The sequence below is a fragment of the Magallana gigas genome, chromosome 1, assembly GCF_963853765.1.
Source record: "Magallana gigas chromosome 1, xbMagGiga1.1, whole genome shotgun sequence".
Lineage (NCBI taxonomy): Eukaryota > Metazoa > Mollusca > Bivalvia > Ostreida > Ostreidae > Magallana > Magallana gigas.
In genome coordinates, this window is record NC_088853.1 from 55,201,237 (window position 1) to 55,226,869 (window position 25,633).

At 33.1% G+C, this 25,633-nt stretch overlaps 2 protein-coding genes across 2 annotated transcripts in view; one reads left to right on the top strand and one right to left on the bottom strand.

The window, feature by feature from the left end:
• The window catches only part of LOC117685463 (uncharacterized), a 68,942-nt gene that overhangs the window by 23,592 nt on the left and 19,717 nt on the right, over positions 1-25,633 (top strand). The gene's annotated exons all lie outside the window — the stretch shown is intronic.
• LOC105343123 (fucolectin-like) lies at positions 20,072-24,074 on the bottom strand. The gene is made up of 4 exons (XM_066088359.1): positions 23,344-24,074; positions 22,458-22,554; positions 20,611-20,856; positions 20,072-20,355 (listed from the first exon to the last, which is right to left on the bottom strand). The coding sequence occupies exons 2-4, from the start codon at positions 22,534-22,536 to the stop codon at positions 20,141-20,143; spliced, it is 540 nt and encodes a 179-aa protein (XP_065944431.1). The 5' UTR covers positions 22,537-22,554; positions 23,344-24,074; the 3' UTR covers positions 20,072-20,140.

Genomic DNA, 25,633 nt, shown 5'->3' on the forward strand with positions numbered 1-25,633 from the left:
TCAAAGCATGAAGTCACAAGTTGGAATTAAATTAGCTTCAGGAAAATGATTGTGTATGTATAATTTCATTTATATCAATTTATAGGACCATTTTCCCCTGCAAACTGCAACTGTCTTAAACTGCAGATAACCGCTTGGTTATAAATTTTTGTGCATATTATTCATCCAAACTATGACATTTTCACTTTTTTCCCTTTTTGTGCAAGAAGGGGAGGGGGTGCATATAATAGACACATTGTATTTTACTTGGCAAAATATGGAATAATTTCTGTTTGAGAAACACATTAGAATTGCTTAAACTGCGTTTTTCCCAGAGCAAGTCGACTGGTGATTTGAAATCTTCCTCATTTCAACATTTTTCTAAGGAACTTTTCGGCGTAGAATATTTCGTCAATTTACTTGCCTCTAAATTTCTCTTCAATATCTTTGCCAGCCCCTTAAGGTAAATAAACTTGACTTGTATACATATAAAAAATTCATTTAATGCAAAACTTTTAAGACACCCATACACAAATTAAATCATTTATCCAAATTCAAATCCTGCTGTGATGTCTGGTTTGTAAAAGTCATTGACAATTAATTTTTCTGTCAATAAAATATCTCTGATCATTGTTGACGCAATCCTTTAAAAGATATTTATTAAAAGAAAGGGACAGAAAAACTCAATTAGTGGTGTCCATGATCATGACGAACTGAAAGATTTATATATATAAATGTTAGGACTTAGAATAAAGCCTTGTTGAGCTAGGTAAACTGCTGATAGACATTTTGAATGAAGTATTTCCACATAATGTAGAAACAAATTATTTCAGTACCAAGTTTGTTGGTGTGACTATCACAAAAAATCTAGGTATTCTGCATACCAACACAAATTTTATGTATACCGTCAGACCTGCAATTACTAGAAGTACTATGAAAATCAAAGTTGGGGGTATAAAGACTAACAATAGATATATTTTGGTACAAACACATTTGTTGTCAGTATGGAATAAAGGGTGAAATCTTATAAACCAGTGTAAAACTTTTCTTCCTGTTATGAAAAGTGTTACGCTCATTGAAAACTTCCAATAGCAATCCACAAAGAAAATAATATGAACCCTGGAATTTTTTCAATACTGTTTTTGTCGAAGTTCAAATTAAAACAATACAATGTTAAAATGATATGATTTTCCTACCTATCTACCCTATTTTCTTTTAAAAGCTGGAAAAGGAAACACACTATTTATTTACTTTGGCCTAACTGAGTTCATCTTCGCTAGCCAAGGGTGACGATCCACGGTGTAAGAGAAACACCGTGGATCGTCACCCTTGGCTAGTGAAGATGAACTCAGTTCAGCAGAAAGCAATTTTTTTCATTATTTATCAAAAATCAAAACCCAAGTGACATGAGTAATATACACATTTCTGATAAATGTACAATTGATCTGCAAAACATCAACTTCTTATCTTGAAAATTGTAGTGGAATTATCTATACAAAAAATACCCTACAATGGGGACCTACATGTATATGCATTATAAACGACCAAGCTCAAAAGTTTTTTCATAAATTAACAAAATCAAAATCCAAGTAATATGCAAAGCTCTGTAATATCTGCAATTGACCTGCAAAACAACAACATCCAACCTTGAAAACTGTAGGACTTATCTGAACAATAGGGGGGGGGGGTACCTTTTACACCACTTCAATAATCCTATTTTCCTGTTGTAAAACCCACTTTAAAATGTACAATAATATCAAATATAGATTAACTTTCAATTTCAGTACTATATATTCATTGTTTCATCAAAGGTAGTGTTTTGATAAAGCTTTCGGGTTTCGTAATAATCTTTGTTACCTCATAAAGTCTTTAGCATTAGGATTACTGCAGTTTTTCACAAAAATATTCAATTTAGAAATATACAAAAAGAATGTAAGTTATTTATCACTCATATCCATACCATATACCATTCACAACTGGTAATTAAAAACAGTTATTACTTTGCAGCTTTTGAACAATTTTAGGCTATGGCTATGTTTTCATGTAAATCTGATAATTCACCACGAAAACTTGAATTGATAATTAAATTCATTCATGCATATATCAACAACAAGAAATATAGAGACAACATAAGAATCCTGACTGTCCATCACCAATTGTGCAGACATGCATGGCTACACATTCTGCTGAATTGTTTCCAATCTATTAACATTGTTTACCTGCATAACTGACCTTTAAATTTCATTCAAGAAGTTATTTTGTGATCATGAATCAATACCCCAGAACTTATACAACTTTAAGTGCACTAAAGGTCGATTTTGTTTGCATGCTGAAATAAACATCTATATCTGTTTATAAATATATATATATTTATGACATAATAACTTAAATAATCTATTCTAAATAGCTGTATTATTACATATAAAGCCATTTCAAGCTTTATAGCTTAATCAAGAGATAGTGTCGGACCTGTTTATTATGCATACTTCAAACTATTCGAAAGAGGATAAAAATCGGAACTGTCAAACTTTCTACACGCCATCTGATCAACACATAGGCCAACTTTATGCCATGCATTCTGCGAACAAACCCCCATGGCCATTCAAGACACCAACAATCAAAACAACTTTTGTAATGCCATTAGAAAATAAGAATAACAAGAAGGATATGTAATTATGATTGAAAACTTTCATGTAACTGTTATTTACAGTACACCATCCATGGGAACATTCATGTTTTTAATTTTACTTACGCTGCGCACTGTTCAAATGGGTTACGGCTTATATATATACACTAGAATCAATCTGTGTATCTCTTCTGCTTAATATTGATTGGAATACGTTTCTTCTTGACTTCTCAAATTCTACGATGTCCAAAATATATCATATATATTTGCGTAGTTTCTCCAGACCGACGCTATCTTTTCTATTTTAAGATAATGACATCATTTTTGTGAACTCTTACGAAAAATGTGATCTAACATATTAACTCGCACGATAAATGTTCGACTTTTTGTATTTTTCCTATTCATATAGATCTTTATTTATAAACTTGTTTAAATCTCATTAGTTATTAAGATATTTGTGTACATTAAAAAAAGTATTTATTTTTATCATATATTTGCAACAGGCATAATGCAAAAATTTGAATGTGAACGCATCATTTTCGCAGATCAGCTATTACTTCGTTCAAAGGCTTAATTGAGTCTAGAGCGGTCTTTTTACATATCCAAATTTTAGTCTGTAACAACGTATTCGTCGTCCATTCTTAAATAATTTAATTCTGGATGTAGTTTTACATCGTGTTTTGGTCTTATGTGTAACAATTACATAGTGATACTATTTCTTGCCTGTCTGAAGCCATGATCCCTGGAAGGGATTGTTGCGTATCTAAAAATACTGACAAAAAGGGTAAAATTAAACACACACACACACACACACATACACATAAATTAAATACCCACCCGCCCCGTCTCCTAATACCGTGTCCCTACTTGTATTACATATTACTATTTATTTGTTCCAAGAGATAATTAAGGAAACGAATTCATAACCATATTCTGCCCCTGCTTTTATATTTAATATCTTGATTGAAATAAAAACATCACGTTTTCCATCTGTATGCGCGGAGCAAGGTGATCCCCCTACAAGAGAATTCAAATTGCATTATAAAATTACCGAAAATAGCACCGGAAAACCGCAAATATTTCAATGGACTACCCCCGGAAAATATTAGATAGATCTGTGCCGCGGTTTGATCGCCGGTTTGCTAAAGATATTCAGTTGACGTGTGTAACGTTATGTTGTGTTGATAATATACCTTTCACGAAACAAAAACAAACAAAACATAAAAAAAACCTGGCTACCAATTTCAAATGCGGTCAAAATTAGAGCATTATAATACTTAAGACACGTTATGTTCAACAACAGAGCTTTAAAAATGTTCATGTATGTGTAAAATAGTTTAAAGATAAATTTTATCAAGATCAATGTGTATCAACAAATCTTGATCAGGAATTATCGAAAGACCTACAAAATCTTGAAATATTGTCGAAGTCTTTAATTATACAAAGTGAAACAGCCAGAGACTCTCTCCTAACAAGTATAAGAGCTATAGATAGAAACTTGATTTAGACCCCCCTCCCCGTCCTCTAATTTATATTTTTTCTTGAAATCAAATGAAATGTCCGTTAACGATAGTTCGATGGTTGTACATATCGATAAGTATATCAATTATTAGAATGCATAGGTATTAACTATAACATAAACATTTTTGATTCCAAAACCTATTACAAAATATCACTCAATTAAGGGTTAAAATTGTAAAAAATCAGATCATGCTGCCACCCTAATTTGAGGGGTCACCCCAACCTTTTTCTTGATATCAATTAAAAGATTTTATAACTTTAAGCAAATTTGATTAATACATGTTCAGAAATTCGATACATTTTTCTGGTATTTGGAAAATAACGTAAACGTCATAGGAACCGATCCCTTATTTCTTTATGGGGTCGTTTGAGGAAATGATGGTTGCATATATATTTAAACAATAAAATGCTTTCTTTGGTGATTCATTCGGGATATGAAGGTAGCGACATTGCAGAAAAAATACATAACCCGCGTTGATATCAAATAAAACGTCTTTTAATTCTAAACTTAGTTTGTTCAACAAGTGTTTAGAACTTCGTTACCATTCTGAAAATATATGGGAAAGAATGTTTTAGGGGCCGATCCCTTATTTCTTATAGGGTCCATTTAACGGAAGTTTGAAGATTGGATATTATTAAATACATCACAAGCTTATCTTTTAAAAAGATTGGTGAGCTAGCGCTGTACTCATCATAAAACACAGAAACAGATTTATAAAACATTGGTTTAAATTTCTGAATAGATTAATTAACAATAAGAAGGCACAGTGGTGTACTGGAATTGTGCTGGAGTGGGGTCTCAATTTAGAATTGTGAATCTAGAGCTAGTGGGCTTCACATCGGCAATGGCATAGCTCATTGACTGTGCCTTAATCATTATGCATCTACTGTAAATTCAATTTCGAAACACCATTAATTGGTACTGTCATGCAGCAATCCAATCGCAACTTCTCGGACCTTTCTGGCAAGCTCGGAAAAACACCTCGAATGTATTACCTAGGCATCCATGACAACCCCCCTTTTTGTCAAACTTGAAATAAATAGAACACATTTTACGATCTGTTGAAATGTGATCTATACTACAGTAAAGTAAACGATATACACTAAAATATAACACAGAAGCGACATACAAGACTGTCTAGCCGATGTTTATTTTAATGGGAAGCGACTCCATTTTGTATAAAATTCTAACATCCGGTGATGTTAATACATTCGAGGTGTTTTTCCGAGCTTGCCGGAAAGGCCCGAGAAGTTGCGATTGGCAACAATCGTATCTTCTCGGGCCTTTCCGACAAGCTCGGAAAACATATCCGATGTTGTTTTCCAAACTTGAAGGAATTTTAAGATAAAGTTAGTTATTTATTATAATACAGTGTATTTAAAATAACTTTGCATTACAAGACCTAAGTTACTCATTATAGGGGCCGTTTAACGAAATTTTGACGGTTGCATATTGTTAGGAACATCATTTTGAACAACTTTTCTTTTGTACTGCATTTCAAAATATTTTTCCTTTTTGAGATATGGGTGATCGAAATTTTGACTTTTGGCCCCTAAAAACCCTTAATTACGTAACACATAACAAAATCATTACAATGCTTGGATACATAACTGTGAGATAAACATATTTGCTTCTATAACATTTCACAAAATATCTCTCAGTAAAGGGCTACAGATTAAAGACTTTAGAGCCCTTTGGTCCCCTAATTTGAGGGGCCAGCCCCTTTTTCTTGATATCAAATAAAAGGTCATTTAATTCTGAACACATTTTGTTCAACAAGTGTTTAGAAATTCGTTACCGTTTTAGAGATATATAAAAAAAGTAGGTTTTAGGGGCCAGCCCTTATCTCCTTTTAGGGGGCCGTTTAACGAAATTTTGACGGTTGCATATTGTTAAGAACATCTTTTTGAACAACTTTTCTTTTGTATTGCATTACAGAATATTTTTCCTTTCTGAGATATGGGTGATCAAAACTTTGGACTTTTGGCCCCTAAAAACCCTTAATTACGTAATACATAACAAAATCATTACAATGCTTGGATACATAACTGTGAGATAAACATATTTGCTTCTATAACATTTCACAAAATATCTCTCAGTAAAGGGCTACATATTAAAGACTATAGAGCCCTTTGGTCCCCTAATTTGAGGGGCCAGCCCCTTTTTCTTGATATCAAATAAAAGGTCATTTAATTCTGAACACATTTTGTTCAACAAGTGTTTAGAAATTCGTTACCGTTTTAGAGATATATAAAAAAAGTAGGTTTTAGGGGCCAGCCCTTATCTCCTTTTAGGGGCCGTTTAACGAAATTTTGACGGTTGCATATTGTTAGGAACATCTTTTTGAACAACTTTTTTTCTGTATTGCATTACAAAATATTCAGGCCGTGATTCAGGAAACTGTGGGAGTAAGACTGCCGATATCGTTTGTCATCCCCTCATTATACCTCGAAACGTTATAATTTCAAATCAGGCACCAAACAATGAAGAGAAATAGAAATATTCGGCGGATCTAAATGTTAAACTATTCTCATGATAAAATTTTGTATTTATGGCAAACGTATATTCACTATTTTTTTTCTCCTACAAGATATAATCTAATGTAATGACTTGTGTTTTGTATCCATAACTTTTAAACTACTCCTTTTAGCCAAATCTGTCAAATATCATGGTCGTTTCACCCTCTTGTGGCAAACCAAGCTGAAATGTTCAATCGATGCGCTGTTCAAAGAAGGACTCGGCTAGAGAAACTTACTGCATGGGCCGTCTAAAATTATAAATTTTAATGATAAATTTAGAAACTTTCACAATTTGTAAATTTTACAATTTCGCAATGTGTAATTCTTCGCGGTTTGTAAAGCGTAAACTGTCCAAAACCATTTTATATCGTATAAAACAAATGAATATTGAATTCATTCCTTTAATAATTTGCACAAAATAATCTAAATGTTATTCATGCCACCAGTGTTTGAAACTTTAGACCGCTCTTGATAGATATATTTGAGAGAGAAATTTTAAGGGTCTTCTTATCGGGGCCGTGTAACAAAATTTGATCCATTTCCGAGAAAATGCGTGCACAAAAATCGTTAATAAAGGAAAAGAATGCAGGAAACGGAAGCTCTTGACAAGGGGGCGGGAAGTGCTTTAAAATTCCTATTAACATGTATTTAACTTACCTTGTAAAATTATCAACCATAGGCATTGGATAACTGCTATTGCTTAATTGGCAAATTTGATTTGCTTATTGACTCCATAACCTCTACAATTTCACTTTTATAAAATACATATGATCATGTACTCCAATCAGGTGTTGTACTTTACAGAACGTTCTTTACGCGATCGATGAGCGCTTCTTTTGGGAAAGAACAGGCCTAATCAGACAGCAAATACATAATACATCATACAGACGTTTTATTAAAATAAATAAAATTTATGTATTAAATATTCGAGTGTGCCTGAATATGCATAGCCCATTCGATTTGAAAATTTCCCTTATCTACTAAGAAGTATTTTTAATCATGTGACTGTCCTCTACTCGATCTTAAACTGTTCCAATCCAATCAAAACCTTTACTCACCGAATGTACATAAACTTTTTTAAAACTTGCATATTCTTTCAGAATATAATTTCAATTAAAAAAAATCAAATCAATAAAAGAATAAAATAAGCAATGAATATTCTTTTATATGAATCAGACTACCATTGAAAAAGGTTAAAACAATAGTGTGACTCTTAGTCTTTTACACCCTAAATATAAAAAAAAACTTCAACTTGTTTAAAAATGGTTAGTTTTATCGTGCCCGCACCTACAGCAAGCATGTAACATTGTACCACTTAAGCTGCCTTATCTCGAACGCTTTTTAAATATATTTCAACTTTCAATGTCTACCACTCTCTCTCTCTCTCTCTCTCTCTCTCTCTCTCTCTCTCTCAGCTCATAAAAAGATTCTAATATTTTGTTAGCCAACTGAATTATAACAGATTACAGATACTTTAGATGTGTGTTGGAATAATCATGTTGTGAATATCGACTATATTTTGTTGAAGTAGGTAATGTAATGCATTAAATTCTTAGCAGCAAAATGTCAGAAATAGACACGGGTGAATGTATTTACATTTCAACTAGTACGACTGTAAAACATTGTTAGCAGGTTATTATTTTTATTTTACGCACTTTGATTTAAATCAATGATTTGCATCGTTAACCAATATATTGATTGAAAATAAAATTCAACAGAGAATGAATGAACATTCAAATGTGTGATAACGTATAAACACGAGAAGCATGTGTCCTAGACTACAGCGAATCGGTTGTCCGATTGTCCACGGGCCGAGGAGATGCCGCGCTATGAAAATGTACACCCTACGTGGTAGGTTTGACATGTTTGCAGGCTGATAACTTAATTTTATTTTCCAACAATAATACTATTTCATGACATAGACAAGATCACAAAGAACGCCTTATTTCAATGACAGCCATACTATTTTTTTTTCAAATACGATACCAAAAACAGCATTACTTCGTAGTTAATCGTATAATCGTTTTTCTTTTACTCTTTAATATCGTTAAATTTGGAATTCTTTGTGTTTGCAGCTACATGAATAAACCCATGTGTGCATTACAACAAGGCGCAAATCTTGTGTATTGTATAACGGAAGACCGCTCGCTTGTAAGTCCAGCCGCAACCTATTTCCTCGGCCGCGGGCAAGGGTTCGGATACGTGTAATTGTTTACATACATGCAGCTCGAAATCCCGCTAAATTTTAAATGCGATTCAAATGGATTGCATAGAAGCAATTCTTTTATCCATAATGTGTTTCCCTATAATAGAATTAAACTGTTTAAACACTTTCCGCATGTAACCTGGTACACTTGCTATGGCAGTAGGTAAAAGTATAATCTGTTTTTATTTACTACTAAAATCGGAATTTTTGTGTTTGAATCTACATAAATAAACGCATGTGTGCATTACAGCTGGACGCAGATCTTGTGTATTATATAACGGCAGATCGCTCGCTAGTCCAGCCGCGACCTATTTCCTCGGCCGCGGGCAAGGGTGTTCATATACACAGCTCCGAATCCATCTAGATTTTTAAAGCAACTCAAAGGCATTGCAAAGAATTAGTTCTTTTATCCATAATGTGTTTCACTAGAAAAAACTAAAATGTTTAAACACTTTCAGTATGTAAACTGGTACCCTTTATGTCAGTTTTACGCACAAACACCCAGTTTATTTGCCAAAAAAACACAAATACATGGTAGCAAGTCTGGCATTTTACACTCATATTACGCAATGCACGAACAAAATATTATTACCACGACATTAATAAGATCATAATGAAAAACTTTTGCAGCGACAGCCATATCGAAATCTTAACCACTTTTGAGTTATAAAGCGATATCTTTCAAGAACTCTAGGTCCCTGACTGGAGGGACCAGCTCCTTTTTCTTGATGTCAAATTAAAGACCTTTTAAACATTAATCTTTTCTGTTTAACATGTGTTAACAAATTATTTCCGGGAAAAAAGATAAACTAAGAAAACCATGCAAAATCACAACGCTTTTTTATCTCATTTTTTGAGCGCTACCGAGCTCTGGCGCTTTTTGCGCTGAAAAATTATAAATGCCCTATTACATATCTACAATCTTTTATCTATCATTCCTGAAATTTTCAACTCAATATCATTTTAAGTTTATGAGAACCTTCGTGGACAAGTTGACCCTCTAAAAATCGTTAAATCTTTAATATCTCAGAAACGGAAGTGACGTCATTATTAAAAAAAATTTGCAACAAGGTTCAGAGCAATATCTATCAGATCGGAAAGTTTCATGTAAATCGGCCGAGTAGTTTGTGAGAAATCGCGTACACAAAATACGTAAGAAAAAAAATAATAGGGAAAAAGAAACCGAACGAAAACAATAAGGTCTTCCGTTGGAAAACGGAAGACCTTAATAATAGGGAAAAAGAAACCGAACGAAAACAATAAGGTCTTCCGTTGGAAACGGAAAACCTTAATAATAATAGGGAAAAAGAAACCGAACGAAAACAATAAGGTCTTCCGTTGGAAACGGAAGACCTTAATAATAGGGAAAAAGAAACCGAACGAAAACAATAAGGTCTTCCGTTGGAAACGGAAGACCTTAATAATAGGGAAAAAGAAACAAAGCAATAACAATAAGGTCTTCCGTTGGAAACGGAAGACCTTAATAAATCTAATAGATAGATCATATACAAATTTAATATGAAGATTTTTATTAAAATTGACCTAGCTGAGTCACTGAGGTGACATTTTGCAACTGTTTTTTTTCTTCATTTTTATTGAACATTTGGTTACAGTTTTATATGCCCTTCAAGATGAAGTTACTGTATGGAATATTCATACTTGTGTTTATTGTATATCTGATTAGTTGACATATATAGCATAGCATTGATGCAATAGAGTATGTGCGGTTTGGTCAAATATCTGCCCCCAATTTTAATCAATTTTTAAATAGTATCGTATAAAAAACAAATCTTCTTAAATCATTGTTTAGTAAACGCCTATCACTTTAATCTTGATTTTAGTCACCATTTCTCATTCGCTGTTTATCTATGACGTCACCTAAATGACCCAATTCCAGCAAATTTGCCAAAAAATTGAAAATATTGTCATGTTTGCTTTTTATTTTGCATTTTCGGAAGTATAGAGTACAGGTCTGCTCAAGTACGATTTTAACATATGTTTTTCTTCAGATAATTATACACATTAAATTAAAAAATGGTACTTGAGCAAGCCTGCGCTCGATGTTTCCCAGTCGAAAAACGATCAGAAAACACCCATATTTTGCTACAAAACATCAATTTATCAAAATAAGGCAATCTTTATGCCGTCATTTCTACATTATGACGTCACTGTGGTGTTAACCTTATACACCTTTATTTTCAAGATGATTTTAACTATCTTCCACCTTATTTTTAAAGCTCTTTATAAACTTTAATTTTGGGGGCAAAAAATGCATAAAACCGCACATAGTCCTTTCAAATCTGATTTATATCTGTGTATCATCAAAGAATTCATTGACAGTCTTATTTCAAAAACATTTGGGTGTAAAACAGTTTTATATGTAACGTAATAAGGACGTTTTCAGATGAGGGGCAAGCAAAACTGACCCCTATAAAAATAAATTGTTAAAATATGTTACATACATATTTATATATCAATAGAAAGATAAAATCGTGAATTTTGTAAATATTTAAAAATAATGCACATGTAACTTAATGCTAGAATTTATTGGGCACTCAAAACATGCGGAAAATAGAAAAAAAGGATGCCTCTAAATGTAGTACACCCATGCATTTTAGGCTCCCCCTAAAAGCGGAATGCAACCAAACCAGCCAGTTTTATTTCTGTACATTTTCAAGAACAAGTCCTTAGGCATCATTTCATAGTATTTTCAGGGTACATTCGCCAGCTTTTTAAAGAGCTATGTTACCCGCTTAAAAATTCATGAAATTCTGCATGTGTAAAATCGGGATGTTTTTGGAGTTACCGCCCTTTATTTTAGAGTCTCACAAAATTAATTTTTAAAATTTTTCTACATACTTTTTTCATGTATTCGAAAGATAATTCACTATATTATGCAACTGAGAGTTTAAAAATTTGATTTTCATGTAAACCGCATAAAAATAGCAGGAAAATCCCTACCCATCATGCTTTTCCCCAGAGAAACCCCCCCTGGATTTTATACGAAACTGTGTTTAGCTACCTTTAGATATATTAATTCAGCCCATGAGAACATCTTTACTTGAAACATATGAGTACCCCAAATGCAAACACATTAACCTTTATATGGTTAGTCTTAGGGTAATGCTACTCATGTGACTATCAAGGCGATCAGGCATCTTGTTTTGAATAAGTCAGAAAATTACTGCACAATGTGAAGATAATTTATCTTTTGAATGAAGATAAAAAAAATTTACACCATTTTATATGTATAATGTTAATGTTGATTTTCCAGGATGAATTTGTTCAAGAAATTATTCTTTGATTTAGACGGCCATTACTAATTACAAAATGAATGCTGAATAATTCGAAGGTAAGTGTCAGTAAAAATTAAATTAATTACATTTGTATACCCCTGCAAACGAAGTTAAGGGTGATATTGGTATCACCCTGTCTGTCTGCAGACGCAATTTTGTATTCGTATGAATAAGTAGTAATTATGAAGTAGAGATTGTTGAAAGGTTAGAAATTACAAAGGAATGTAGTAGAAAAAAAACAGATTTTAAAATGCCACTTGCGTTTAAGGAAAAAATAACTCAAGATTTTATAATGCCAGTTGCGTCAAAGAAAAAGGTTCCTATTGTATTTGAAATCAAATATATGTGAGCCAATATAGTAACCTGATACCTTATCTGGTGTGGTGCAAGGCAAAACACATTGAATAAATCCATTAACTAATTAAATTATTTTGCTATAATTTGAACTTATTACATTGAACTGAAACAATATTGATATGTGATTTGGTGTGGAGAAGTCAAAAAGCATTCTGATAAAGTTTTAGTTTTGAAATTAAAATACTGACTACTGAAATAAATTTTTGTTTCAAGCTGTAATAAGAAAGCACAAGGATAATGTGGGTAAAGCTTTGATGTTTGTTACATACTTCAGTGACCTTCACTTGCCCTATGGAGATTCTCTTGCCATTTTCCACGGCAGATGACTCTTTGAGATTCAGGACTGTTGTTCTGCAGAATGCCTCTTGCACCTGATTTTGGTTCTCTGTCAAAAAGGCTCCTGTCTGCATCACCTGCATAACAATTTATAATGGATAAAAGGTATTATTTGTGTACAGTCAGTTTATGAAATTCACTGTTAAACATGTCACCATTAGGAAACTTATCTTTTAACATATTTAGTGATATCCGTGAGCTTTTTGTCTATTGTTATAGTTAGAATAGTAACATATTGCAATTCGGTCTTTGTTCATCGTTGTGCATCGTCCGCCATGCATAAACAAATTTTTCTCTGAAGGAGAAGGTGGTATTCTGTTTAACCTTTGTGTGTGTCCGTCTATCCGTACATAACTAAAATTACTGTCGCATCCATCTCAGCAACTATTTATCGCAAATGCCTAAAATTTTAACACACTATTTGCTTAGGCATGCCATATAGTGGGATATATTTTTGTACCAATCGGACGTCAACTTCATGTTAAATGATGACTTTGTTTATTTTTACCCAAAATTTTCAAACAAATTTTCGTCAAAGACTTCTCGGCAACTTTTTATCGCAGATGCTGTCAATTTTAACACACTTTTTGCTTAGGCATGCCTTATCGTGGGATATATTTTTGTACCAATCGGATGTCAACTTCCTGTTAAAAGAAGACTGTTTATATTTTGCCAAAATTTTCAAACAAATTTCCGTCAAAGATTTCTCAGCAACTATTTATCGCAGATGCTTGAAAATTTAACACAGTGTTTGTAAAGGCATACCACATTGTGGAATTTATTTTTGTACCAATCGGACGTCAACTTCCTGTTAAAAGACGACTTTGTTTCAAACAAATTTCCCTCAAAGATTTCTCAGCAATTATTTATCGCAGATGCTTGAAATTTTTACAGTGTTTGTCAAGGCATGCCATATGCTGGGATATATGTTTGTACCAATCGGACGTCAGCTTCCTGTTAAATGATGACTGTTTATTTTTACCCAAAAATTTCAAACAAATTTTCGTCAAAGATTTCTCAGTAACTATTTATCGCAGATGCTTGAAATTTTAACACACTTTTTGTTTAGGCATGCCCATATTGTGGGGGTATATTTTTGTACCAATCGAACCCCAACTTCCTGTTCAATGACAACTTTGCTTATTTTGCATATTCACATTAGAGCGGGGGTATCACTGGTGAGCATTGGGTCACAGATATTTTGTTATAATTTAAGGGTATCTCCAGTTACATTTTTTTTAAGCAATCAATAGATATGAGATATCCGAGAAAGCTCATGAATTTTGCACCTTGATATCTCCACCGTTTTAGCAGAATGAGCAATTAAATGTGACATTTTCTGTCTTCTAAAGGGAATACATGAGCATAAATTTGAAATGGCTGCTTATATGTTGTGGAATGTGCTGCGTAACAAATGTGTATACCAGCACATTGCTTCACTCAACAATAAAATGGTTTCTTTGGCGATTCATGCAGGATATGAAGGTGGCGGCATCGCTAACATGGTAACGTATTTTTTCTGCAATGACCGCTACCTTCATATCCCGTATGAATCACCAAACAAAGCATTTTATTGTTAAAATATTTAAACATTACATCGAGTTATCACTAATAAGCATTGGCTTACATATTTATTGTTCTTGTAAAGCTGATATTGTTTTCCATGTGGAGTCTTGTTTCAAAACATTGGATAAGAAATTGGAAAAGAATTTAAATTATTTATCAATGTATTTTAAAGTTAAACATTTAAAAGAAATATGATTTCAGCTATACTGTAATACATATACTTACAATTGAATCTGTTTTCAGTTCGTATCCGTACTGATTATATGTGGTAGACAGCAGTTTATAACTTGATCCAGGCAGCAGCCTGTTCTTCAAATCCTCCTTAAAGGTGCTTATAATGTGGGGTTCTGTATCCTCATCGACCAGGCATGAGAACAGAAACTTTGTCGTCTTTCCTGTTGCGGAGTACCTTGAAGTTATTGCCCTCGTCTCTGGTCCTTCTAGGATGAAGCACTTCACATTCTGGTATAAGAAATATATAAAGAAATTGTGAAATTGTTTTCTTTCTATCAATTTTTTTCAAAAAATATTAAAGTCTCATTATTTTATTTTCCAAATATATGGGAGTAGAGAAGAGATTTTCAAAGATTTCATTCATTTTTACTATATGGCCATATTGGCCCCACCCTTAAGCCAGAACCCCTGACCAAGGAGCCATTAATTTCACAATGTAGGTAGAGGGTTTCATGGACATCATAATCATGCATTTAGTTTTTAACAAATATATATGGGAGTAGAGAAGAAGATCTTCTAAGATTTACTACATTTTTACTATATGGCTATATTGGCCCTACCTTAGAGCCTGAACCCCTGAGACAGGGGCCATAAATTTCACAATTTTGGTAGAAGTCTTCATGGACACCATAACCTAATCTCAGCGAGATTCGTCGAGACTGAAAAATTTTTGACGGACGTCTCTTCCGAATCTCAGTCCAGTGCCACACAAAGTGATTCGGGAAAATCTGCCTCAACTTCGGCCGATTGTTACGATAGAAATACGTATATTTGAATTAACTGCCCGCTTCACTTTTTCACTTTAGACATCCTTTTAACTCTCTATCGTCATAAAATGTTTGTTTCCTACCTTAAAATGGTTTAAATCCCAAAAAATATATACTTGTTGATTTTTCAATTCAGTTTCATATTCCTTCACACCTCCAACGTAGAAGAGTTCCTGTCAAGGTCGCCTAGGTGGCAGAGGACAGTTTTTTTGATACAATTCATTGTAGCCAAGGGATGCATGTCATCGGAACTCTGTAACTAGAATTTCCTCTGTTCCCATTCAGCACAAATACCTTTAATTCACTCTTTATAAGGCCAATCACCAATTTCTGAAGAAAATGACTTGTCAAAACCTGTAAAATTCTCTACATACTGGTTTTTATGAGATTTCGACCCTTTCATATTTTGCTAATTTTTCATGATTTTTCAGCTTTTTAGACCTCCCCAAGCTAATTCTCTGCAGAGGGTTGACCTTCCGTACCGCGTGCATGTTGCATTATCACATGTCAGAAACTTACCGGTGTATAGTTTACAATGTCCCATGCACCTACTTTTTGTGTTATTTTACCTCCCGTCTCTAACTTGCAATTTCAATGTGTAAAGTCAGCACAACAGTCATAGCCGCAGGTTTCGCGTTTTACTTCTGATTCTCATGTACCTAACATAAGGGGCCTACATATTGCATATCAATTTCAACAAGACACACCCCTCTAAGTAATGATAATCATTAAAAATCCTTTCATGAATTTTAGCAACACTCATAAGCCTTCAAGTACAGCAACTCTCAATTTTACAAAAATATTGACGGGTACTTTATTCCAAACTGTCCCTTGCTACCCTATAGTCTGTTTCTAAACACTTCGTACTATGGTTTATATAGAAAACTGTGCGCGGATGAACAGAACCTATAAAAACGCATTCAAACGACAATTTTTGGGGCATTAAACATTAACCACGGAATTCGCATACAGTAAAATAAATTTTAGGCTAATGGTTACACAATGTTTTGAAAATATTAAATTATATTATGTATATGATGCAAAAATTAATACAGTGACGGCCATAGTTTGGGGACAATACATATTGCAGAAAAAAATAATTATCAACCTCCACTCCCTTGGTAGATCCTCCTTGCAGAGAGGGTGAAGTCTCCTGTAAGCTCTCTTCTTGGGATTTTATTTTAAGATCCGTGGCAGGGTGTTGAATGGTCTAAAACACATTAAATTATAACATGTACATGATGCAAAAATTAATAATAAATTGCAGAAAAAAATAATAATAAAAAATATTAACCTCCACACCCCTGGTAGATCCTCCATGCATCATATATGTAGTAAGATACGGGGTAACCTCCTATGATATGAACAATAAAATATTCACAACATGCTTCTAATGTGTGCAAAATAAAAATTGAAAGAGACACCCCCCCCCTTCATGTGACTCTAAATTATTTTTGATTTATAGTCAATACTTACGCAAGAAGACAAAGGGTCGGTGATTTGAACTAAAAGGGGTCTCAGCGTTGTAAAAAGAGTAGAAATTTCACTGCACGTGAGCTCTGTATTTTCAATATAAATCAACTGTACTGACGTGCAGGACAACGCTACGTGACTGCTTGAATCAAATCGTTCAAATGTTAAAACAGTTACATCACTGGACAAGCATCCAGTGTGTACCGTATCTGGTTTCCAATCACATGAACCGTAATCCTTGCACAATAATCCAAACTGCATCTGAGAGAAGCCTGATCCAAAGAAGAAAGTCAAAGACATGCATGCTACGCACAACAAAAGAGACAACCGCGTTAACCGTGCCATTCTTACTAACTTCTTCGCGGGATTTTGATATCGTTGTGTTAAATTATTTAGGATATCGATCCCGATATAAAGATGCTTATCGAATACCAAGAGTTCATTGTATTATGTAAAGACGATAAGGCGTGGATTTATTAACAGAGTTGTTAACAGTTATATGTTCTACTATACATTAGTAAAATGAAATTTCGTAAAAACCAGTGTGAGTGTTTGAGGTGTTTGGGGGGGGGGGGGGGGGGGTAGGCTTACAGTCGTACACACATGAGACCATTAGATGGGATGTTGTATTTAAGGTTGAAAAAATATATTTAATGTTATTATCATTATATTTTATTAATTACTTTATTTTTTTACAACAAAATTTCGTTGTTGATGTGAGTGATCTATGAGGTTTTTTGGTCCCGCTGTTGATGTAATTTCAGGAGTCTTCATTTAGCGTCATTGTTTGCAAGAAAATCACGAAGAGGTCTTCTAAAGCAGTGATCTATATTGTTTGACTCCTACAAATTACCTAAATGTATGTATAAAAAACACAACTTCACATAATGTTTAAAAACTTTTCCCACGAAATTAAGCAGAGGTTGTGGTTCTGGCATCCACATTTCATTTAATCATTAGAAATGCATTCCTAAAGCATTGCAAATAATAAAAACAGAAAAAAAAATTGACCAAAATCGTGACCATGCCCCTTTAAGTAGCAATTTAACCTTCTTGTTTTTTACACCAACCAAGTGTTTATTAAAAATAGTAAAATATCCAGAACTTTGCTTGGCGACCCTTTTCCGTAAACCCTTTTGGTTATTGACCAATTTAAAGTTCGTCCTATTTTATATATTTTCCATTGTTTTCCTAAGAAAGGGGGGATAAACTTTATAATTAGCGAAATGATTGTTGTCCTAATATAATAGAAATAAGTATTGTAAACGTGCATCTAATAGTTATAATTCATGATATTGTGTATGAAGATTTAAACTTTATTCTACGGTCAATCTGTAGCGTCAAAAATAGGTCAAACACATGTATGTTTGCAGTATATGCTTGTTTTCTATATAATGTGTGCTGAATGCATGAATTGCTCAGAACCCTAATATTGTCTTAAAGCTGAACACCGCTCGTAAATTGTCACCGCCACACAGGTACCTGGTGTATGAACCCTTCGATTTCGTTACACCGGAAACTCGTCGCTGAGGTATAGTATTCCTTTCGTGGTCTTTGGATTTTTATGCATTTAGTTCTTATTTTATTTGCATATTCAGTTTGTTATTATATTTTGACCAGTTTATTTGGTGATAATATTCTCTAGGCATGAAAAAAGTGCGTAAAGCTTTATATTTTTATTGCGATCGAGTAACAAGGCGAGGCAAAATGTATGTCCACACAGGTGAGACCTCTACAGCGAAATAGATTTAACTGCGAAGAGGTCTGCAACTTATAAAGGGGTTGTAGAGATAACGGTGGTAATAGAGAAATACGGCGCAAGTGCATATTTACGAGCAGTGTTTAGCTTTTAGGAAATTGAGGAAATGTGTAATTTGGTGTCATATTTGAGTTAATTATGTACTTATTATCATTTCGTTTTATTGTAGCTTTTTACCGAATTCAGGAATAAGTCATTGATAAGCTATCTGTCTTCTTGAGGCAGAATAGTGACATCGTGCAATACAAGTTAGTTATTATTTCGGAGTTAATTTAACTGTTTTTATGTAAAATTTCACTGAAATAAACTTAAAAATATTATTTTATCTCTCAATTTTTCTTAGAGCTTAATTACTTCATTTGATGGAAATACTGATCAGAATACTTGTATAATTACGTTGTTAACATACACGGAATTGCGAAGTCTATGTAGTTTGAATTGACTCGAACGAGAAACAATTGTTCATGTTTTTTAAAACAAACACTGGCCTAATGATTCGAAGTTGAAAACATTGAGATACGTGTGGTGGAATAAAAGTGGAAAAACTGTATACTTATTGCGAACTTAAACGTGCGCTAGTTTTGGAATGATTCTGTGAACACAATTAGCACCATTAAATTCGCCATGCCATTTCTACTGATATTGTCTCCTTTAAAGCACCATTACCAGCCCCGTAAAGAGAAGTGTTGCAGTTTGTTTACATGTAACAATGGTGACTCTCGATCTCGCTGAAAATTTAACATTCTTAATTTTCCGAGGTCGGTATAGCGTTCTCCGAAGAAAATCTGAGGCAAGTAAGGAGACGATATCAGTAGTAAATTGCATGCACAATTGAATGATATTACTTGTTTTCACAGAAGAGTAATCAGTCCAAAACTATTGCAGATTTTTGCGGGCAATAAATATACAATTTTTTCAATGGTTGGCACTGTAGCTCCCTGGTCGTCCATCTTAATTTATTTAAGACCGGGAGCTGAAGACCTGCAACTACTGTGGATTCATGTTATTTCGTGTGGGCCAATTTTCGTGGATTGTGGGTGTTTTGCTTATTCTCGGGGATGTAATTTCATGGATGCGTTAGTTTTCAGTTTAAGTAGGTAAACTAAATCTTTCATAATTAGTTTTCTTTGAGGATGTAAATTCGTGGGCGAGGGCTACCCTCTAATACCACGAAAATTGAGCCACCACGAATTCTAATGATTCCACAGTATGCTGTGTCTACCCGGAAGTATTTGTTAAAACATCATTCGTTTGAAAAGCAAAGGCTTATCACACGGATGGTATACTCTACACGTGATAAAATAGTTTATAAAAAGCTTTTTATTTGTATATCAAGTACTTGCAGTTTTATAAATAAAAACAATTAAAGCAATCATTAAATAGAAAGTTTTAATACAGATGTAAAACTGAACATTCAGCTATTAAAAAACCTCACCTCAACATATACATAATTATTTGGTCAGAAAGAGAATCGTTTCGTTGAGGCATCAGTAATAATAATTAGACAGAGTATCCAAACACTTCAACTTCACAAAGAGTGAGATACTCAGTGATTATGGAGATCTTTACGAATCTCCCCTGTGGTAATGTCGGACAGGCGATGACTACCAGCTGTGACAAAGTACCGGGACCAGCAAAGAAACCACAGGGAGTGTTGACATCTGACTCTGTCAGCCCTACAATGACGGTAGCATTCCGCAGCCGGTCTGACACATCTAAGTAAAAAAACAAAACATATATTAATGTGAACCAATAACTAATAATTCGAGAACATGCATATATTTCATTTTTTCTTATATATTTTGTATTTTTTTTCTCCTTGCTAAAAATAAAAACGTAAAAGATAAAAGGCTTTCCCCGTTTTATTTTCACTGATGTAATCAAAGCTGTACACCACTATTTTACGTCGTTTTACATTATCGTTACTTGAAGACTATACCGGTAGTTCGTTTAACAATGTTTCTGTTTACCCTTACTTTGTCCCCACTCGTCCATTCCTCTATTGAATATTCTGACAGATCTGATGGAATACATAGCCTGCAGATCCACCAACCACCACGGATTCGTGTCTCCACCCTCTGTGCTGGTACACAAGTCTACGACAAAGTCTGTACCGTTATTGCCATCAACTGCCAAATTGGCTGAGTAGGCCACTCCTGCCCATGTTAACGTTGATGATTGTTTTGCAGGCTTATGCAACGCAAGGTTGGAAACAGCTGTCAACAATATTACAAAAATGCAGATTTGTATTGATTATTTAAAGGAAATACAATACATTGACCGTTAATAAAAAAAATCAACGGCTTTAATACGTGTTTCTTAAAAGTACTAAACAATGAAGATCTTATTCTTTTGAAGTGTATATTTGAATATCATGTGGGGCAGACTAACAAATAATATCGCTTTCCATTCCCACTCCCTTTACCTTTTCTCTCTATATCTATTTCGTTCTTCCAAAATCTACCATCCACCCCTCTCTCTCTCTCTCTCTCTCTCTCTCTCTCTCTCTCTCTCTCTCTCTCTCTATTATAAGAATGCCAATTAACATGCAGTTATATTATAAAATGGCACCCCCTAGAGTTTGTAAAATGCAACGAAAAAAATGTTTTGGTCATTTTTAAAGTGTGTTAATTAGAAAGAATAATGTCAGGTACATGTATACATGGCTTATTACTGAGCACTGAGATTATGTGATAAAGGCAACAGGAACATTTTATCTTGTTATTTTAGAGTTTAATATTGAAAGCATTAAACATAAGGCAAACATTCCGGTTTCTTTAATACAATTGTTATAGCATCCCGCAAAACTTCAACTGTGTAAATGTATTTGGAATTTTAAGTACGATGCAAATAGAACAAAAACCCATTTTTTATTTCGTTAGATAGCTATAACCAGATCATTGAGTTGTCTTTATTTGCTTGTTAATATTTAGTTCCTAATTATTGAATATAATGAATAAGGAAGTTTTATGATCAAAATTCGACAATTTGTTGTAATTTCTAAATAAGCAAATAGACTTGTTAATAGAAAAGTATTAATTGGCTAACAACAATCGGTAATAAGCAGAACACTTAAAATGATTTCGGTATAAATGCCAGATGGTGAATCTGTCAATGAAGGTTAAATATTCAAAACTTTAACAGTAGAAGTGAGTAACACGTGGTAGCATTTAGAGCTTATACATTAGAATAAATGTCCACAGGGAGAGTGTTTGTCTCCCCAGGGGATTGGAGATGGCAGGTTGTTGTAAGTAAGCCACCTTGTTTTAGTTTATCTATGAAAGCATATACTGTTATACACATAAAAATTTATTGAAAGTAAACAAATATGGGGATATAATTTTCACCAGTCTTGCACCTTCTCAATATCAGGTCATACACTTCATTACGGTCTTTAAGTTTTTCGCTAAATTTGTAGGCCTCATAGTCACTGTTGAAATATTTGTTGCAGGGATGTGGTAGTCATTACAATATTTTGATGATTTTTCTATTCCATGATGAAACTTAATTTAATGCATATATGATACTCCTCGACCAATTTTTTTGTAAGCTTTGACACTTAAGTGACTATTGGCTTTTTCTTTTGATAAGCTAGACTTATGCATGTTTCTTTTAAACTTAATGGGTATTTATTTTTATTGATCTTGAAATAAAATATAAGCATGTGCCAACTCTTTTTGTTGCAGCAAAAGACATATCAATGAAACAAATATATTGATTATTTTTAAGAAATGAGGATCACTGTTTAATTAGTTTCATTTTATATTATGTGAACAGATTTACATTGTCTGTATAAAATAATCGACATTTAACCCACCTCGAACACAATGGACTTTCTTACTGGACAGTTTCACACACTGATCGTCTGAGGAGCACGCCAGACATTCCTGGTTCATTTCTGGTACATTTACAGTCTACAAGATGGTCACGGTTGATTATAAAATCATGTTATTTACTTTGGTTAACATAGACATGTACATTATATGTAACTGTCTGTTAGGTTTGGTTTGGTTTTTTTAATAACAAATTTTGCGAATTTCAATCGCTGAAACTTTACTTATAGGTGTTCCTGCAATGTATTTTATTTTGCCGTTGATAAAACACACCAAGTCAATATTCAAAAGTAGGAAAGAATTATCATTTATTTGTTTTTCCATTTACTGGCTTCAATTTGCGAGCTATGAACTATACAGTACATGTAGGTCTCAAATTGGTATTGTAACTAAGCGTACCTGGGATTTTGGTTAATCGGTGCATTTTTACCCTGAGAAATCCTTTTTTATTTTTATTTTGCAAACTCACGTTTCTTAACTTTTTTCTATGATATATCTTTCATTCAATTTAAACATTACCATTCTAACTTACATTGTTTACAAGATGCAGAAAAAAAATTATAATTGGTATCTAAAACGCTATGATTTAAAAAAAATTAGCCTCTTAACCATTTGAAGGTTCTTGCACACAATTTACAGCTTTTTTTAAAGAATATTTTTCTATATCTTGTAAATTTACAAGAATGCTTTATTATTCCCCCTTTAATATAAGGAGCCCGTTTTTCTAACAAACTCTAATTCCTCAGGACATATGATAAAACAAGCAATATTAAAAATGTATGATCTTAAAAAAATGTCATTGATACTTCGTATTATGAACATTTCTTACGTATTATTGACCAGTCAAAAACAGAAGAGATAAAACAATACCTGATTAAGTTCAATTCTAACATAGTCGTGATTGGTTTCCGTTTTGTCGATGGCCGACACGAGTTCACACAACAGTTCCTGTTTCCGGTAGTTGACTCCCCGACATAGCTTGGGTCTGTGTCTACATTCTCGGACACACTGCTATTGTCCAATGATCTCCAACACCCGAACAACGGGACCACGATACCTTTCACCGGGAACAACCGCAGATGTCACTCCCTCGTACAATGATACAACACACAGCAGTACTGTTGTAAATATCACTTCATTCAAATATTTACCAATCAGAAGGTGAACCATTCTGTGCTTGTTTCACATTTAAGTATAAAATTTAATGATGGTTTTTAGGTTTTGTTTTTTGCTTTGCTTAAACAATTACACTTTGTATTATATACCACCAGCCTAATACGTGTATCTTTTTCGCAGAAAAAATATAAATTAAAATTGAATGAATTTCTATCAAAGAACTCTCCTTGAAAAGCTTTTAACGAAATTAATAATATATATTAAAAGATTCTCTAGAAAAGCTGTCTTTGAACAATGGAATCGACAAAAAAAACCATTTCAATGAACGATTATATCGTAAACAGAATGGGATATTTTTGCAAGTTACTTTGTTCTTTATGATATTTCTACATCATTTACAATCAATTTCCCTTATAGCTGTTCTTTTAACTTCTGAATTCAAAATCTGTTGGTATTTCCAATAATTATAAGACATCGTTGCCATTTCTGTATAATCATTGTTCCCTTCTGTTAAAGGTCATATGAAACGATTTTTAACACTATGATTTTCTTTCATGAATATAAAGCTTGGTATAAACAAATGTTAAAATACATGATGTAAGATTTTTTTGCCTTTGCATTACTGAGAAATAACCGTGAAAACTGAGCACCTGAAAAAATTCTTGCCCGCTTATCGTTCTTGATTTTGTGGATTTATGACGTCACAAAGACCCACCGATGTAAACAATGCATTAAAACTAGTGTAATTTTACAGTAGTTTATCGATTAAATTTTAGTGATTTTTGCATATATGAACGTGTCTTTCCTTTCAAATGAGATCCTTTGATTTCGTAGTAGCCTACAGATGACTTAGTTTTAATTGGTCGTTAATGAACAAATCTAATATCAGCTTCCCACAAAAGTAAAATCATGATGAAGATCCCGTACTATAGTGGAAATTTAACGAAAGAAATGCTCCAACATTTACAGCTGATTAATGAATTATCCTTATCCTTTTGAAATAGAAACATCATTTTCTTCTCCGGTACGTTTAATGTTTGAGCTACATTTAAAGGGAATTAAAGTATTTAAATTGATGTGATTTATTTTGTCACATAAAAAAGTATATAAGGCAGGCCAATGAAAATGTTTGAGGCATTGTGTACATAGTTTGTATTTAAGAGCTGCTATAAAATGCCGCAAAATTATTCTTAAATTTTATTTCGAAATAATATAAATTTCTGACTTCTTGATATATACATGTAGCAATATCTTTAGAAAATACTTTGTGTACACGTGTATTAACGTTTTATTAAATTAGATCGCGGAAATATGGCATTTAAGGATTTAGAAATGTATCGGTAAAATAAATCGGTTGTTTGATAAAAATAGTTGTGAACGAATGTGAAGATAATCAACAGATTTTATTAAGAACAAGCATCAATAATGATAAAAAAAACCCGAAAGAAAACATTGCGGAAGAAAGTGAGATAAAAGGGATCTGTGAGTAAACACCGCACATACACGTTTTAAAATCAAAGCACCGCACATTCAAGTACACGTTTCAAAAACAAAACATTTGAAGAAATTTCTCTTAGACTAAAAATAATTAAATGGTAACATATTTGTGAATTTGAAAGTGAAACAAACAATATAATCGTGAAGCGAATGAGGCACAATGAGGCCTACAAGTTGTTTATAGAAAAAAAATCTTAATGAATTGCATGAACATGCAAATGGGAAAAAACGATCAGACTTATTTTTGAATTTGTCAATTTCATTAAAAAGATCAAAATAAAACATATAAATATGCTTATATTAAAATTATATTATACTTGCATGTGGATCTATGAAGAAAATCATTTATTCTCCCTGCAGTCTCGAAACTGAATATCATTATGTACACGCTATTACATGTAAATAAAAACGCACACGATTTCATTTCTTGAGAGAAAAAATACTGACGTGGTTGATTATTGTATAATTATACAAGTTTTTATATAAAATAGTATTTGTTTTTCTTTTAAAATGCTGCAAAATGACATGGATATTTGTATTCACAACA